The 17,557-nt window shown below is 36.2% G+C and overlaps 3 protein-coding genes across 4 annotated transcripts; 2 read left to right on the forward strand and 1 right to left on the reverse strand.

Moving 5' to 3' along the window:
- The first annotated feature begins 361 nt into the window (after positions 1–361).
- Positions 362–5,577, forward strand: LOC126688030 (beta-amylase 2, chloroplastic). Its single transcript, XM_050382591.2, has 9 exons — positions 362–945; positions 1,110–1,190; positions 1,353–1,556; positions 2,221–2,415; positions 2,936–3,100; positions 3,327–3,587; positions 3,713–3,931; positions 4,181–4,400; positions 5,307–5,577. Exons 1-9 carry the CDS (start codon positions 697–699, stop codon positions 5,321–5,323), a joined length of 1,611 nt encoding a protein of 536 aa, XP_050238548.1. The 5' UTR covers positions 362–696; the 3' UTR covers positions 5,324–5,577.
- Positions 5,578–6,397: 820 nt separating this feature from the next.
- LOC126686440 (beta-amylase 7) lies at positions 6,398–13,694 on the forward strand. Of its 2 annotated transcripts, XM_050380489.2 has the most exons (11): positions 6,408–6,742; positions 6,996–7,654; positions 7,864–8,151; positions 8,456–8,533; positions 8,758–8,961; positions 9,304–9,498; positions 10,004–10,168; positions 10,544–10,804; positions 11,001–11,219; positions 11,342–11,561; positions 11,801–13,694. In XM_050380489.2, exons 2-11 carry the CDS (start codon positions 7,211–7,213, stop codon positions 11,821–11,823), a joined length of 2,097 nt encoding a protein of 698 aa, XP_050236446.1. In that variant the 5' UTR covers positions 6,408–6,742; positions 6,996–7,210; the 3' UTR covers positions 11,824–13,694. The 2 variants fall into 2 exon arrangements, with proteins under 2 accessions (XP_055962193.1, XP_050236446.1); XM_056106218.1 differs by lacking the exons at positions 11,342–11,561; positions 11,801–13,694 and having other exon boundaries at positions 6,398–6,742; positions 11,008–11,184.
- On the reverse strand, positions 12,127–16,071 carry LOC126686441 (uncharacterized). The gene is made up of 6 exons (XM_050380490.2): positions 15,958–16,071; positions 14,733–15,443; positions 14,294–14,352; positions 13,565–13,693; positions 13,086–13,221; positions 12,127–12,590 (listed from the first exon to the last, which is right to left on the reverse strand). Exons 2-6 carry the CDS (start codon positions 15,435–15,437, stop codon positions 12,267–12,269), a joined length of 1,353 nt encoding a protein of 450 aa, XP_050236447.1. The 5' UTR covers positions 15,438–15,443; positions 15,958–16,071; the 3' UTR covers positions 12,127–12,266.
- Between the last annotated feature and the right edge of the window lie 1,486 nt (positions 16,072–17,557).

A 17,557-nucleotide genomic window follows, 5' to 3' on the forward strand; every position in this document is an offset into this window, starting at 1 on the left:
GTGTTTGTTTACTTCGGTTCATATTCGTTTTCGTTTGTTTAGCTGTTAAAGGAGTCGAGCTCGTGTTTGTTCGTTTACTATGTTACGATCTTGTTCACAAGCTCGTCCGTTTAAGCAGGTAAACGAACAAACACGAGCTGAATAATGAGCGGAACATGAATACTGGTATAAATTTTAAATGAACCAAACATGAACACCAAGTTCAAACGAAGACAAACCTAACATGAATAACTCGTTCATATAATAAACCGAACATGAACACCTCAAAGTTCGATTCGGCTCGGTTCATTTACAGCTGTTCCATTAATTAATAAAAATTAAAGAATTCTCTGGTTACTAATTAAAGTAAAAAGATTTTGAAACCAGAGAAAAAGATCAATCAGGTGGGGATGAAAATCACCCTTTAATTTAAGCTTCATGAGCTAAAAGGTCCTTCTCTCCCAAATCTCAACATTTTTTATTGTTATTTTTTCTCAGATCCATAAAAAGTTCTCGATCACCGCATTGCGTTACTTACACTGCCAGTCTCTCTCTTTTATTCTGTTCCATTACCGAGAGACTGCGGAAAAGTTACCGGAAAAGCCGTACAGTTCGCTGTTTATAAAATCACTTCTCTGACACTCTCCGATGCGAACACTGAACAGAAAAAAATAACTTCTCTTATAGAATAATTTTATCATAATTTTAAACTTAAAAATGGCAATTTCAACAGTCCAGCTCCGGCAATGCTTCAGGCCGTATAGTAGTACGGCTTCTAACGCGGCCGGAGGTTCACCGTTATTTCTACATGCGCAAGTAACGCATTCTTCGACGGAGTCTAACGATTGGCGACGTCGTTTTGGTGCTGCTTGTTCACGTAATTTACTGGTTGCGAGAGGTAAACAACAGAGTACTGAGAGTGATCGTACTGTTGACGACCCTGTGGACAGTATTGATAGCAGTCAGGTAAAAATATCATCAGCTCAGTCTTTAAAATATTCACTAAATACATTTAAAATCGCGTCGTTTTGGCAATTGGAACTGTTTATTATGGAGATGCTAATTTAGGTATGTACAGTTAGTGTTTGATGAAATGCTTGATTGAGTAATTTTTTTACTATTTTTGGCAGGTTGCTGAAATAGTTGAACCAGCAGTCTATGTGCGTGACTTCACTGGAACAGCCTATGTTCCTGTGTACGTGATGTTACCTGTGAGTTTTTTTGATTCATTTACTTATTTGACTAATTGAATTATTTGATTTTATATGATATGCTAGTGCACAAACTTATTATTGCATTTGAATACTTGCTACTTGCCAGTCTGAGTATTAATTTGATGAGTTTGTTTTTGTGTTTTAATTTATTGACGACAGCTTGGTGTTATTGATATGAACTGTGAGCTGGTTGATCCTGAGGGTCTTCGAAAGGATTTACAAGTCTTGAAATCAGCCAATGTTGACGGTGTTATGACTGATTGTTGGTGGGGAATAGTAGAAGGTGATGCTCCGCAGGTTTATAACTGGAGTGGCTACAAAAAGCTCTTCCAGATTGTGCGTGAATTTAATCTTAAATTGCAGGTGAGTTTGTATTTACAGTTGGAATGCTTGGTCTAGCTTACTTTTCCTGTGACCTTAGAGTTTATATTTGATACACTCTAAGATTTCTCTCGCATTATTTATGGTATTAATTTCCTACCAGTGTTGCATTTATGATTGACTAAGACAACTAAAAGTGTTTTACATGATTATTGTCTAAATTCTTCCGCACAATATGTTCTAATTACTTTAAGGTTCTGTATATTACATCCTAAGATGTTTCTCATGTATACTGTATCTTAACCATCTCTAGTGATTTACCCAAATCTAATTATTTTATCTTAAAGTTAGATTTCGCTGTCCTTAGTGAATTAACAGTTTCATTTGGGAGTTAAAGGAATGATTTATTTTTTCTTGTGGCGTATGCTGCTTCTTTCTCCAACAGCACCTTATTATCGGTCCTTGTACAGGATTAAAAGGATTAAAATTAAATCATTTTAATCAACATAACTTTCATCATAAAATTTTAAGAATATTTATATTTGATAAATATGGATATTTGGTTTTCTTATGGAGGTTTATCACCAAAAGCTTAAAGTCATGTTTCAAAGCTCTGGTCTCTTTAGAATAATTACAATCTACTGCTATTAATTTGTAGAAAAGTCTATGTTCATGTTACTATATTGTCACTACTGTTTGGTCTCAGGTAGTTATGTCATTTCATGAATGTGGAGGCAATGTTGGTGATGATGTACATATTCCACTCCCAAATTGGGTGACAGAAATTGGCCAAACCAATCCTGACATATATTTCACGGATACAGAAGGAAGGCACAATGCAGAATGCTTGACCTGGGGAATTGATAAAGAACGGGTTTTGAGAGGCCGTACCGCTGTTGAGGTATTATCTTATTAATCGGCAAGCTATATTAGATATCTATGATTCGTGTAGGGCATTTTTAATATGATAAATATTTTATTCTTATATTTTCCACAAGTAGAGTCCATATCATAAGATGTGACAAAAAATTATGCTTGCTGTCACGTGCCTACTGCAACTCTCCTCCTTTACTCGAGCTTGAGACCGGTCATTGTGGAGTTAAGTTGGTTATTTTCCACAACTACCTGTTTCATTTCACGTCTACGCCAGTGCCTTAAACCATGAATTATAATTAAAATATTAACTCATTGCAAATTATGTCATGCTCAATTTAAAATTGTCCACATTTGCACTCAGAAAAAGTTGTCGTCCTCCACCTGTTAGCATCATTTAAATTATGCATGGGGTTTTGAAGGTTATGCTGTTAAGAGTTATCTCTAAAGCTGATGTAGCTAACATTATTTTTTGTCCTTGCACGGGTAGCTAGAGCTGAAATTAAATAATTAATGTGAAAAGTTATAGCTTTTATGAATACACACAGGTTTACTATGACTATATGAGAAGCTTCCGGGTGGAATTTGATGAGTTCTTTGAAGATGGATTGATCTCTGAGATTGAAGTTGGATTAGGTCCTTGTGGAGAGCTACGGTATCCCTCCTATCCTGCAAAGCACGGGTGGAGATATCCTGGTATCGGTGAATTCCAGGTATCGTTCAAATTAGTGGTAAATTAATTAACCGTCTCTCATTGCTGTACTGATGCTTGATGATTAACATTAATTCAAACATGATGAGTAGGTCTTAATGTTTGTTGATAGTTTTGTTAAATAATCTAATACTGGTAAGGATGCTGTTTCACTATCAGCTTTTCTTAGTCAATTTCATTACAACCGTGGTGTATTTCTATAAATTGATGCAACTTTTCCAGCTCAGTGTTATGACAAGTACTTGATGAAGAGTCTTAGCAAAGCAGCAGAAAAGAGGGGGCACTTATATTGGGCTAGAGGTCCAGATAATGCAGGTTCTTATAATTCTGCTCCACATGAGATTGGATTTTTCCGTGATGGAGGTGATTATGATAGCTATTATGGAAGATTTTTCCTGAATTGGTATTCTCGAGTTTTAATTGATCATGGTGACCGTGTGCTTGCTCTGGCCAATTTAGCTTTTGAAGGCACATGCATTTCTGCGAAGGTGGGTTACCTTTACAAGAAGTCCTTTAATTTTTTCCAGAAACAAGTTTTCATATTAAGGAATGAATATTGTTCTTTATCATTTTAGTGCTGACGTTCTTTGCTGTAATTGCAATCAATAAATAGGTATCCGGTATTCATTGGTGGTACAAAACGGCTAGTCACGCTGCCGAACTGACTGCCGGTTTCTACAACCCTTCAAATTGTGATGGCTATGCTCCAATTGCAGCAATGTTAAGCAAGCACGGGGTTGGTCTCAATTTCACATGTGTTGAAATGCGCACATTGAATCAACATGAAGACTTTCCTGAGGCTTTGGCAGATCCCGAGGGATTAGTTTGGCAGGTAAAGACGGTAGAAACACAAATTTGCTATTTTGTTTCTGAATTTAAAGAATTTTAACTGTGAGAGAAAGGATATGCTTATTCAGTTGAATGTGAAGGGGATTATGGATAAAATAAGGCATGCATCTGAATTCTAAACACTTCTTATCTAATTTGATTTTTAGAGGTGTGCATTCAGTTCAAACCAAGCCGAACCAAAATTTCCCATTATACTTTGAGCCATCTCATTTCTCATGGTTTTAATTTCTAGGTGTTGAATGCTGCATGGGATGCTTGCATACCAGTTGCCAGTGAGAATGCTCTTCCTTGCTATGACAGAGAGGGTTATAACAAGATATTAGAAAACGCCAAGCCTCTGCAAGATCCAGATGGTAGGCATTTATCAGCTTTTACCTATCTCAGGCTCGGCCCTGATCTCATGGAGAAGCGTAATTTCATAGAGTTTGAACGATTTGTCAAGAGAATGCACGGTGATCTCTCTTCTCTCTCTTCATATTACTTTACAACTTTCAGAGTTATTTAGTCGTTTTCTCATTCGTTGTTTCTCTTGGTAGTATTTTTGTTTGATGTGAATTTTGGACCATTCCTATCTGGGGCCCAGACTCCAATTGTGTTGTTTGCTGGTGATATGCAATGAAAACTAAACAATCAATGGGTTTGCTGGCTTGTGAGGGATAAAAATACTTTATGTGATGATATGTCTCAGTTTAGTCTAATCATTGTCAAGTGGTAATGTCAATTATTTCCTTGGCAAAAGGTACTGATAAGTCCCTCCAATCAGGTGTTAGGAATACTTATGCCCTTATACTTAACGAAAGCTCATTTAAGCCCCTGTACTCTTAAAAACTGATACAAGTGAGCCCTATCATATAACGTATATTTGTTTAATTTGATCATGTAGTGACAGTGTCAATATGAACATTGGACATGACCCTCTTTCTCTATATCTAAAATGTTCACTTTTCCTCCGAAGAACCTCATATTTCTTTGTATCACTAAAATGTTTAGGCAGATAATTAGTTGACACGTTACAATAGGATCATATTAAATTAAAATACGTTATACAGTGTTAACGATAGGACTCGCTGGTAACATTGTTAGAATTCATGGGTATAAATGAGGCTCCACAGTCCGCACTCTAGGAAGTTAATATCCCTAGCCCTGACCACAAGCACTTATCAATACCTTTGGCGGTTTTGCCTATTTCTTTCTATAGATATAGTTAGTCAAGTTTACTAACAAATAAAGAATTTAAGGAAGAGAATATAGTTTTCTTATTTATTTATTTATTTATTTCATGCTCAAAGAACTAGAAGTACAAATTACTTAACCTAACATTGTGGAATTAACAATTTTGCGTTTGGAACCAATTTCAGGGGATGCAATTGACTGATGAGGAGAGCTGCTGCATATGAGTTGAATATCCTTATGCATTCACTGTAAATTACAAATGTAATATGAGAACATATTTATATGAATAAAGGTAACTAACTACTGAGGGTAAATACAGGCACTAAAGGTGCATATTTGCTCTTCCTCTTAGTATCTTCATACAATTTGTAATGCTTGAACTATAGAACTCAGTGTCAGTGAAATAGCCGTGCTTAATTATTTTCTCTTCCTAATGGACTGTTATCTATTTTTTGATGAGTGTTTTATGGTGAGATCAGTGGTGGATTAGGATTTTCTTTCTGCCTGAGCTAGATCACATTTGAATATTTAATCCACTTCTAGCTTTCCGGCTGCTTGTGTTTAACCTCCTCTAATATTTTACTTTACTATAAACTCTACCTAAGTCTCTTAAAAATCTCCGACGACTGTCTAGATTAGAGTCTAAGTTTTTCCAATGATGGTCCGGATTAGAGTCTATCTATGGTCTTTTAGTAGTTATGCGGCACTTCCGTTACTTTGTGAGAGGAAGAAAGAGTCAATACCAGTGGTGGAATTATGATTTTGTTTTCCAGTTCGGAGTTTGGACTAAATAGCTTGTGAATAAAATTGGCTTTTGAATGTCCCGACAAATTCGAAAGTTTTTTGAAAATTTTTGGAGAGTATATCCAAATTCAGTTGTAGTTTCACCACTGATCAAGAGGGCACATAGGCTAACGTATAATCCTTCAAAGCATCAGGACTACATTTTAATTAAATTGATTTAAAATATGGAAATTATTATTTAACATTTAATTTTGTTAGATTGTTCATAATTATACTGTGAACAAGTAGCAACATACATGCTTTGTGAGGTTTGAACCGTCAGTATTCTAGATTAAATTCGTTATTTGTCCTAAAACTGATGACATGGCATATGGTTATTGGCTACTTAACGAACTCATTTTTTAACGAACTCATAATCCTTAAAGATTTGAAAACAGTTGTAGAAACCGCCTAGCACGAATCTGGGTCACGTGGTCTGGCCCCTTTTGTAACCAAGCTGGAACACATCTCGTGTGCGGCCTAACTCAAAGCAACACCTAACCACGTGTAACGCGTGTGTTCTTCACACGTCCGGTAATTCGCTTAAAACACGCACAAACCTAACACGCCTCGTCCGTGCCAAAACACTCTCACACACACGCACACTAAGCACGCTCGAGCCTCCACACACGAGCGAAACCCTAGCTCTCGCACGCGAACACAAAATCTCGCACACGCGCCTCCGCTTCTCTCTCTCAGTCTCGCCGGACCATCCCCGTACAATCCGGAACAGCTGAAATTCCTCGGATTTCTCCGCAAGGTACTGGAAAACCACCGTGTACTTATCCGGAGCTACTCTGGCTATAGGGATGTTCTGGTGAAGTTAGGCTTTCACGAGGTAAAGGATGGATCCGTTGTTCCTAGTAGAATGAGAATTTAAAGAGTTTGCTCTTTTTATGAGATGAAACAAAATAAATTATTTTAGAAATTTGAGACTAAATTGAATTTTGCGATGTTTTCAGTTCTATGCTAATAATTTATTTTGAGATTGAAGAAGTGAAAATGAGAATTTTAAATTGCTGGTTTATATAGTTGATTTCTATGTAATATATAAACTGTAAACCTAATCTGAAGTCTATAATTGTTGCCAGGTAGCTATGGTCTGTTGTCTGCAACTTAGGTAGAAAATGCCTATAGATATAATGCCCTGCAGTATTGTTTAAATCCTACTGCTGCGGTTTCTTTGGAAAAATCTGTGCGTTTAATCTTCGTGTGTACTTGAGTGGCGATGGTTGCATTTGTATAGGGAATGTTTGACTGGTAAGTGTTAGTTTGAGTCGGGATTTGGGCAACAGAGAGAGAGTTAATGGCAACAGATATGCATAAATTGATAGGAACAAGTGAAGAAGATGATGAAGAGGAAATGGACATGGATACGGATGTTAAAGGAGAAGATGATGAAGTAAACAAAGAGAAGTACAATGCCATGCGTGTGATGACGGGAATTGGTGGAGGGATAGTATCGAACGATAGTAATGATCAGTTTCCACATCATCAGCATATTGAAGAGCAGGTTAGCACTCCAGGAGGAGGAGCTAGGAGGAGTAGACCACTTGAAGAAAAGGAGAGGACAAAATTAAGAGAGCGACATCGAAGGGCAATCACTGCAAGGATCTTGGCCGGGCTAAGGCGGCATGGGAACTATAATCTTAGGGTTAGAGCTGATATCAACGATGTCATTGCTGCTTTGGCAAGGGAAGCTGGCTGGGTTGTTCTACCAGATGGAACCACCTTTCCTTCAAGATCTCAGGTAATTTAATCATCTCTCCAGAAAACTGTTTAGATTACGTGTATCTCATATTCTCAATAGTCTTTCATCCAAATATTATAAAGAAGGATGAAAATGCACTATTTATTGATATTGGACTGAAGAGTTACGTTTCTCTAGAGTACTTGTGAAATGGTTCTCATGTCTAATGGAATTGAGAAATAGGTTTGAATTTTTCGAACATTGTGCAGGGCTCAAGGCCTGTGGGTGTTACTTCTGCGACAGCAAATACATCTTCCCATTTGGCGTCACCACAGACTCCATCTGCTGTTTCCCTTAAGGTTGCCTCTCCTAGTTATCGGACCTCAGTTGAGTACAATTCATGTCGATTGAAAGGTGTTTTTATGCCCACTCCGTCGCCTTATGATCTCTCCACAAGCAGTCAGTCTCCAACTTCAGTGATGTTGGGGGATGGAGGAGTACAAACTGAGAACCATCATCTCATTGGTGGGTCCTTGGATGAAATCACCGACAAGCAGGTATATGTAATGGAAGTTTGTGAGAATATATGAACTGCAACATTTACTCCTATGAGCGGTATTGTTGACACTGAATGTTGCGGCCTTCCGGTGAAGTTGAATATTTAATCCATATTAATAAACAAAAAACAGTAAAGTATGTGCGATTTCTTGACTTGTATTGTATTCTCGTGTTTGTTTTAGCATATTACTCTCACAGTTTGCAAACAGACACGTTCACTCTTGTAATTTTCTTTTCTTTTTATAAATGCTTGATTCTCTTAGATTTCTATGGTTGTTAATTTTCTTTTCTCCCTTTCTATAGATAACTGCCATACCTCCGAAGTTATCAGAGCGAGATTTTGCTGGTACTCCATTTATTCCGGTTTATGTGATGCTGCCTGTGAGTGCAATTTATTCTTTCTGTTACAACATTTGGATTTAATTTTTCTGCACTTTATACTTTTTTTGACTTGGGGGGAAAGTACTATTTCGTTTTTGTTATGCTGATTGGGGAAGAATATTGTAATTTATGTTGATCTTTATTTTTATTTTTGCAAGCCTAGTAATTGCTGAATATAGTTATGCTTTTCAATTTTTTTTCATGACATACCTTATGGGTTACAGTTGGGTGTCATAAATATGAAGTGTGAACTAGCGGATCCAGACGGTCTGTTAAAGCAACTCAGGGTATTAAAGTCTGCTCATGTTGATGGTGTAATTGTTGACTGCTGGTGGGGAATAGTGGAGGCACATGCTCCACAGGAGTATAATTGGAATGGATACAAGAGGCTGTTTCAGATGGTTTTTGAGCTTAAGCTTAAGTTACAGGTGAATTTTGCATTGAATGTCTTTTGCTAGGTTAAGACTAAAATTGGCTTTTCTTGCCATCTGCTTTTTCTGCTACACTACACATCAGATCTGTCTAATTGTCTATTAAGGGAGAGGGTTGACTGAATTTTGAACTCGGCTTGCAAATCTCTAATGTAGGTTAGGTCATGACTAAGAATGTTTGTTGAGTAGTTGTTTCTTTAAGGATGCATTTCTATAGACATGTTTTCTTCATCTTTTTCTACCACAACAGATTGCTTTTGTAATTTAGATCCCTTAGTATTGGGTAATGCTTCTGTTTTGCTATGCTGATAGCCAATTATTTTATTGATATTGTTGCAGGTTGTCATGTCATTTCACGAATGTGGAGGCAATGTTGGTGATGATGTTTGCATCCCTTTGCCACATTGGGTTGCTGAAATTGGTCGAAGTAATCCTGACATTTTTTTCACAGATAGAGAAGGAAGACGCAACTCAGAATGTCTCACATGGGGAATCGACAGAGAACGGGTGTTAAGAGGGCGAACTGCTCTGGAGGTATTGCTCTATGCTGGGAAGCATATAATAAGTTTATGTTAAGCTGTATGTTGTGCTTCTGTGGTAATGATGGTTTGGTTTGAAATTATTATTTTTTCTGAAATTCAGTTCGGTTTGGTTTTGGTGGTAAAGAATTTTAATTCAATTTTAGTATAAATGGAACCAAAAATCCGAACTGAAATCGGCTGAATCCGACTTAAATGGTTCGGTTTGAACATATAAGATTTTAGAAAATTGATTCCGTTTAGTTTTGAATAAATAAAATTTGGGTTTGGTTCGGTTTGAACCGAAATACCACTCTTATTAAATATGCTTTGAGAACCAGTTCTATGATGAGTAGCATTTTGAGTTTGATGGAAAATTCAAAGATGGATTCACTTACATCCACAGTCATTCCCGCAATTACTGAATGTAGCTCTTTCATTTGTTATGGTGTTGCCTTTATATGATTGCATTTTTTTTGGTAGTAGATTTGGTGTTTTATCTTTTCAGCAAACTAATGTAGGTATATTTTGACTTCATGAGAAGCTGCCGGGTAGAATTTGACGAGTTCTTTGAAGAAGGTCTCATCACCATGGTTGAAGTTGGACTTGGTCCTTGTGGCGAGTTACGATACCCATCTTGTCCTGTAAAGCATGGTTGGAGGTATCCTGGCATTGGCGAATTTCAGGTTAGTATAACGCTCTTCTATGGTTTCCTCTTCCTTATTTTCCCATATTTTGGTGTTTCAAAGATTGCATTCTTTAATCATTGGCATGCACGTCTGATTTGCAAATTTTTTTGCACTGGTAAGCATGTCTCTGATCTTACAATTTTACCCAATCTTTCTTGGTATCATCTTCTAATATTATGAATAGATATTCATTTTGTCTAATAATAATGGAAAAAAAACAGTTAAGAGTGTAGAAATTTCCAGAGATTGTGAAAAATGTCGTTTTAAATATTTAAACTGGCTGCTCCATGTTTTTTCTTCTATTTGTGCATCTGTTATTAACAATTCTGTTACTATCCATGTCACTTTAATTATAAAAATCCTTTTTTTTAGTGTTATGATCAGTATTTGCTAAAAAGCATGCGGAAGACAGCAGAAGCAAGGGGCCAACCATTTTGGGCTAGAGGACCAGAAAATGCTGGCTCCTATAATTCTCAACCTCACGAAACTGGGTTTTTCTGTGACGGAGGGGATTATGATGGCTACTACGGCAGGTTCTTCCTTAATTGGTATTCTCGGATTTTAATTGAACATGGTGATCGGGTGCTTTCTCTGGCAAAATTGGCTTTTGAAGGCACCCAAATTGCTGCAAAAGTGAGTATGATTTCATAATATTTTTTAAGGAATAGAATGTTCTATAAATTTATTTGAGCTCAATTTCGACTGGATTTTGCATAATAAATCAAGTTGTACTAAAACTTATTTTAGCACATCAGAAACTAAAACAATATTAAAATGAGTTGTTATGATTTGATTCAGTCTCTTTTGCTACATTTTAATTGCTGAGCAGCTATCAGGTATTTACTGGTGGTACAAGACGGCCAGTCATGCTGCTGAATTAACTGCTGGATTCTACAATTCATGCAATTGTGATGGTTATGCTGCAATTGCAACAATGACACAGAAACATGGAGCTGCTTTAAACTTCTCATGTCCCGAATTGCAAATGTTTGACCAGCAAGGGGACTTTGCTGAGGCACTCGGCGATCCCAATGGATTACTGTGGCAAGTAAGAAAAATTTATCTAATGCATTTGACTGGGAAAAAATCTCTATCAGTTCTTTGTAACTTGCATCTTAAAGATTTGGAGAAACGTAACGATTCATTAACTGAACTGAAATGCAATGTCAGGTTTTAAATGCGGCTTGGGATGCCAACGCACTGGTCGCTAGTGAGAATGCTCTTCCATGCCATGATAGAGTTGGCTATAACAAGATTTTAGATAATGCTAAACCATTGAATAATCCAGATGGAAGGCATTTGTTGTCCTTTGCTTACCTTAGACTCTGCCCTCTTCTCATGGAAAGACACAACTTCATGGAGTTTGAACGTTTTGTCAAGAGAATGCACGGTAAAGCTTTACTTCTAAAAGATCAAAAGTGTCTGAGTTAATGATTTTGGATAAATAAACTTATAGCTCGGTAAAGTTGGATAAATAACGGTGCTCGTACATTTACATAGGAGGGGTAAAATGACCCAACTTTACCAATTATCTGTCCAAAAAAAGCCACCGGCTGGGACACTTCTGATCTTTTGCTTTTTTTGATTTCTCCTTTCCGTCTGTGATTGACATTCTCATTTTCACTGCAGGGGAAGCAGTTGCCGATCTCTAGTATAGCTGCAAGACGTCCATTTGGATTGCGCATTAGTTCCGCCCAATGTAGCTGGGGTAAGATGTTGATAATTAGAAGTTAGTTGAATTAATCAACTCAACCTTGATTCACTGCAATCCTGAAATGGTCAGGATTATCACCAACAATATAATTTATCTCCTATTAGTTCAATTTAAGTAACACCTCTGTAAATTAAACTTACATACAGCAGATAGGCTCCTCTAATTAAGATTCTCAATATGCCTGTTCATCAACTTAGGTAGAACTTTTAGGCAGTAAAGATATCTTATTGTTAATGTACAATTGAGAAATTGATGATTATTAATGAGAGCATAAATTTTACATTATTCCAATCAAATTATTATTTTTAATTTGAATTTTTGTCATATTAAAGAATGATATTTGCAGGCATAATTACAACTCAGGAAGAATGTTTTTACAGTTTATGAGGTTGATTTCTTAAACACCATGTGACCAGAGTCATCCACCTCAAAAATACGGTCTATAAAATTATCCCAATTGTCTTTTAATTTTTTAAATGACAACAATGAAATTCTTTCACTCGGGCTGCTAGAGGTTTCCCCCTCGTGTGTTTCATGAAAAGTTCCATATGAGGAAGATGATGAGTAGGCTTGTGGAATGTCCAAAGCAACAGCTCTTTGAAGGGCTGCCTCATACTCTTCACTATGTTCTCGTGCTAGCAACTCTTGCCGCTCCATCCGCTGCTTCCTCGGAATTCCCGTAATATGATCTTCTTCCAGCATCAACTGAAATAAAAATAAAAGTTTCATTATGCCTTAATCTGCAAACATATGGTATGACATATAGAAAGGCCAAATGCAGACTAGCACATTTTTGCAATTTCAACACTTCTAAAATTTGGCTTTATAGAGCACTAACTATCATTTTTTTACAATCCGAAACACCGTGCTATATCTAATGAAAAAATGTTGATGCTGATACCAAAATATATATTGATTTAACATCCACATCAGGATTAAAATACTCGGTGTTCTATATTGTAAAGTATATTGGTTTAAAACTCGGATTGTAATTGCAAAACACGCTAAAGTTTATAGTTCTCTTTTCACAGATGTATTCTATAGTTTCTAGTGTCTCTAATATTATGCGACCAACAAAGAACAAATGGAGATTTTAATATTTCAATGAACACCCTAAGAAACCAGATCACTTATCCAAAGATAGTCTCAGTTCAAACCAACCCTAGAGCTGCAAAGTCCTACAAAGAGCAAGGAACTTACATCGAAAGCCCTCTGGCATTCCCTCTCGATCCAGAGAATGGCATGGTCCGATGTTGCATTGCAAGAAAGAACTATGTGCTCAAATCTTCCATCCACAGGAACTGCTGTTCTTACAACAGGAGGAAATCTTCCTATCCTGCAGCCAAATGATGTAAGCGACGCGTCAGCAATACGCCAATAACATCTACAAACCATCTTTTCTTTTTATCGAATATCACTGATGTGTCGTGCAATTTCTTGTATTTGTAGCTTCCATTTGTCAAATGCATTGTAGGTGTCCATATCAGCATTCTTTTAAACGAAGGATATTTCACGGTTACAAATTGAAATAAAAGGACTTTGAGGGGATAAAGACGAAAGTTCAAGGACTGTGGATGGAAGTTACCCCATACACATGATTTACATGATCAAGTAGATTAAAATTCTAGGTAAGTTAATTTTGCAAAACAAAGACCTAACTCTTTAGCCATCCTAATTACCTGAAGGGCTTTCTCTCAACAACATGGTATAGGCGGCCAGGTGCATAAAGCCTTCTTGGATCTCTAAGCATCTTCTCTTCAAGAGTGCAAGTATCCTTCAAGCACATTAGGCATAGGAGACAAGGTAAACTGTTCAAAATATAGAATCAGCTTGTTTAGCACATTATCCATATGCTGAAGATTTCAATTCATAGTATAAAACTGTACCGACATGAACAGAAGATTTACTTGTTCTTATGATAGCTATAATAAAGAGAAATCTCAAAGCAACAGGAAAGTGATAAACCATTCTTGCTCTTTGTAAGTTTATTTTCTTTCCATACACTAACACAGATCAAGGCACTAAGGAAAATTATGTAACAGAAGTCATTGCGGTCTCTGGCTTGTGCATCAAGATCAATTAACTCATACTTAGCCATATCAATTAGGATAATACTCTCTGATGTTAGGTCAATTAACCCTTAAAGTGGATATGCAGCCCGTAAACGTGTTCATTTTGTAAATTTGGGGGTTAATTGATCTAAAATTAGAGAATATTGTCCTAATTAATTAAAATAGCTAAGTGGGTTAATTGACCATGACGCACAAATGCAGGGACGGCGATGATCCTTTGCTAAAAATTTATGTACATTCTTATAACTCACGATCATCAAGGTCAGATGTGTAATTCCTTAAAAGGATAGACAATGTTTAAGAATGAAAAGGTGAGCAAGACATACTATCTTTTACCAGAAAAGTGATTTGAAAACATCTTCCAAAGCCGTGGTGGTCCGAGGTAAGAAATCATCCTGGTACATTAAACGACTCATATAAGATCCGAGAAAGTAATATTATCCTAAGCAAAAGTAAACAGATAAACACAATTGGATTATAGCAATGAAGGAACCATTTCATATGCTTTGGCCAGTTGACATATTCTTTGAAAACTTAAATTAGTAGCTTGTTACATGAAAATTGAGTTCTAAAAAAGTTAATCAATTGTAGAGTAAAAACCAGACAAGAATAATACATATAACCATAATGCCATTTTATAAATAATCACTAAATAAATTTCTTCACTTAATATAATATATGCTACCGCATCAGAGAGATAGACCTTGCTGCCAGTTCGTGACATTGTCACGCTGACATAAAAATGCACATGAATAATGGAGTTCGATAACCCTACCTGTAACACGACAGAATTAATAACATCAGCATATCTCACAGCCAAGTTCAGCGACATGCATCGAGCAGGAGCCAGGGCAAAGCATCTGATCCTCTTCCTCTCAATATTCCCCAATCTATCCTGATTCTGAATAGCATACATTGTCATCAATGCTACCACTCCTGCCCCTAAAGAATGTCCAACAAAGGTCAGTTTATAATCCGGATTCATCTCAGCCAAATCTCTCAAAACCTCGCATTCTGTATCGAAAACCCATTTTGCAGCTTTCAGTAGCCCGTTATGTACATAACCACCATCAAACTTAGTCTGCCCAAGTTTATTATCTAGAAAAATTGCATAATCACTTTCCTTCGCCAAATTAAGCCCCCTAATCGCCAACACTATATCAAAATTATCATGATCGAGGTAAATCATATAAGGAGTAGAACATCCCCCAGTTTCCTCATAATTCTTCTTCAAAATTACTAAATCAGGATTGATTCCATAACCTCCAGGTGGCGCCCAAACTGGGTTCCGAAGATCATCCTCATAGACAGCTAGAATAAACCGGCAAAGGCGAGGAACAGGCTCAAATTCCTCAGCAGTAGCTAGGCCCCAATTCTCACTTTCATGACCAGCATTATACAAGCATTTCTTCCACGCCCAACGAACACAACCGAGACAGTACACACATTCTAGGACTGGAAAGCAGCAAAGGATTGACATAGAGGCCTATGATTCAACAATATTAGGCTTTAAAAACTTAAAATAAACATTTAACATCAGAATCTTAAAAATTAAAGCTATAACACAAAATTAACTATAACACACATATAACCGCTCGGTAGCAAACTGCTAGGTCGTAGGTTTAAATCCTTCCACAAGCATTCCCCCTCCCCAATTATATATAAAAAAAAACTATAACACACATGGTTGAGGAGATTCAACTCAAGTATGTTCAGTAATAACCTCATCAGCTAGTTTGAGTTGACTAAAATCCTAAATATCAGCTTAAAGACATGAAATTTAACTTAAATTAAAGAGACCAAAGACATCAAATTTAGTTATTTAAAGAGGGTTTATTACAGATGGACTTCTAGGGTATTCAGGAAATAGAACAGTGAAGATTAATAATTATGATCAGTTTAAAGTACAGAAAAAAATAAGTGGACGACAGAAAAAAAGATGAAAAACTTTTTAAACAATACAGGTACAGGCAAAAGGATGGCAGGTAGTTAGAAAATACCTGCTAGTCAAACCCATTTCCCAGCTGAGTGAGTGAGTGAGTCACTAAACGAGTTGTTTCTTCAAGAAGAATCTACTCTATCTATGCTCAGATTCCCCTGTCCTTTCTTTAATTGATGGCTTAATAATCCAAAAACACTCTATCTTTTCCACTTCATTTATTTATGGCCTATATTTTTAAAATCGTCAATTTAGTCTATTTTTCAATTTTACAGATTAATTATATCTTTTATTCAAACTAAAAGTGGAAACAAAAAAATTAAACTTGTCATTCATATTGTTCCAATTAATGATGAGCATGAGAGCATCGGTCAGGTCGGTTCGATTCCGCCAAAAAATCAAGCAAAACCAACCAATCGAAATTTGAAAAATTTACGAACCGTACCGAACCAAACATTTAGTTTAGAGAACGAAAAACTAAGCCGTATCGAACTAAAAAGTTTTTCAAACATTAAATAATTAGTATCTAATAATTTTTTAAATATGCATATTAACATATTTATGTGTTGTATAAAATTTATTACTACTTTATATATGTTTATCAACAACAATAATTTTTTAGTTCAGTTTTTTCGATTTTTAAAATACATAAACCAGACCAAAAACCTACCACCAAACGTTACCAAAAAGAAACTAAACCAGATTGTTTGCACCGAGTAACCAAACCAGAAAATAAATTGTGGTCTTGTATTTCAATCTGATTCGATTACGCTCACCCTAATTCCAACTATTATCAAAAATTATAAACATGAAGCAATATAAATAGTATATTAAATATTCTTTCACTTCAATTTAAATAAATAACAACAGTTAAAGTTAAAAATTCAAAAATAGATTAAAATAATTTTTTTTTTAAATTGCACAATAAATAAAAAAAATTAAAAAAATGAGAGAGGAAATTAGACCATACACTGTTGAACCCCAAAATAATCTTCGTTTTACTGTTCAGCATCTCCGGCTTGAGAAATACGGTCGAAGTTCAGCGTGTTTGAAGTTTACACTTTTTCCTTTTTGATTTTACGGTGGATTTAACAATGGCTATAGATTTTTCTTCTTTCTTCTGATCTTCATCTTCTTCGCGCAGCAGTCTTTCCCTTTAATTTTGCGACTACAACGGCGATGAGTTGCCGATTCATAGGTTGCCGGCGATGGCGGCGGTGATGGGTTGTCGATTTAAATGTCTAAATCTACAACAACAGCTCAATCTTATGAAAATGGAACAATCGTCGATTGATGGGTTGTTAATCGATGGTTGTGGCGGCTGAGGGTTTCCCAGATTTTGTGGATTTGTTGGAATTGATGGGTTGCGGTGGTTTGCTGACAAACGGTGGATCTGATGAATTCAGTGCTGGATTTTTGATTAAAATGGGTAGTTGATAATTTTGGGAGTAAGTGGGCATGCAGTGTACTAACGGTGTATTAGTAGTTTACTAAAAGTTTTATAAATTTATTTTAGCGAAGTAATGAGAAAATAGAACCAGAGATAAAATCTCTTCTCCTCTGTTTAGTTTTTGATTAAAATATCGATATACTAGGCAATTTGGCTCTTTTAAATTCATTGTTAAATTAAGGGCATGGTTTATTATGAATACTCTGTTCTG

Source organism: Mercurialis annua, linkage group LG6, assembly GCF_937616625.2.
Source record: "Mercurialis annua linkage group LG6, ddMerAnnu1.2, whole genome shotgun sequence".
Classification (NCBI taxonomy): Eukaryota; Viridiplantae; Streptophyta; class Magnoliopsida; order Malpighiales; family Euphorbiaceae; genus Mercurialis; species Mercurialis annua.

Excerpts from the sequence above, each read along its gene's own strand:
- LOC126686440 (XM_050380489.2), top strand. The coding sequence starts at position 7,211 with ATGGCAACAGATATGCATAAATTGATAGGAACAAGTGAAGAAGATGAT. Across the intron at positions 8,534-8,757 it reads CGGTTTATGTGATGCTGCCT|TTGGGTGTCATAAATATGAA; the intron begins GTGAGTGCAATT and ends TATGGGTTACAG. Across the intron at positions 10,169-10,543 it reads CTGGCATTGGCGAATTTCAG|TGTTATGATCAGTATTTGCT; the intron begins GTTAGTATAACG and ends CCTTTTTTTTAG.
- LOC126688030 (XM_050382591.2), top strand. The coding sequence starts at position 697 with ATGGCAATTTCAACAGTCCAGCTCCGGCAATGCTTCAGGCCGTATAGT. Across the intron at positions 946-1,109 it reads ACAGTATTGATAGCAGTCAG|GTTGCTGAAATAGTTGAACC; the intron begins GTAAAAATATCA and ends TATTTTTGGCAG. Across the intron at positions 2,416-2,935 it reads GAGGCCGTACCGCTGTTGAG|GTTTACTATGACTATATGAG; the intron begins GTATTATCTTAT and ends GAATACACACAG.
- LOC126686441 (XM_050380490.2), bottom strand. The coding sequence starts at position 15,437 with ATGTCAATCCTTTGCTGCTTTCCAGTCCTAGAATGTGTGTACTGTCTC. Across the intron at positions 14,353-14,732 it reads TTAATTCTGTCGTGTTACAG|GATGATTTCTTACCTCGGAC; the intron begins GTAGGGTTATCG and ends TTAATGTACCAG. Across the intron at positions 13,694-14,293 it reads GTTTTCAAATCACTTTTCTG|TTTACCTTGTCTCCTATGCC; the intron begins GTAAAAGATAGT and ends TATTTTGAACAG.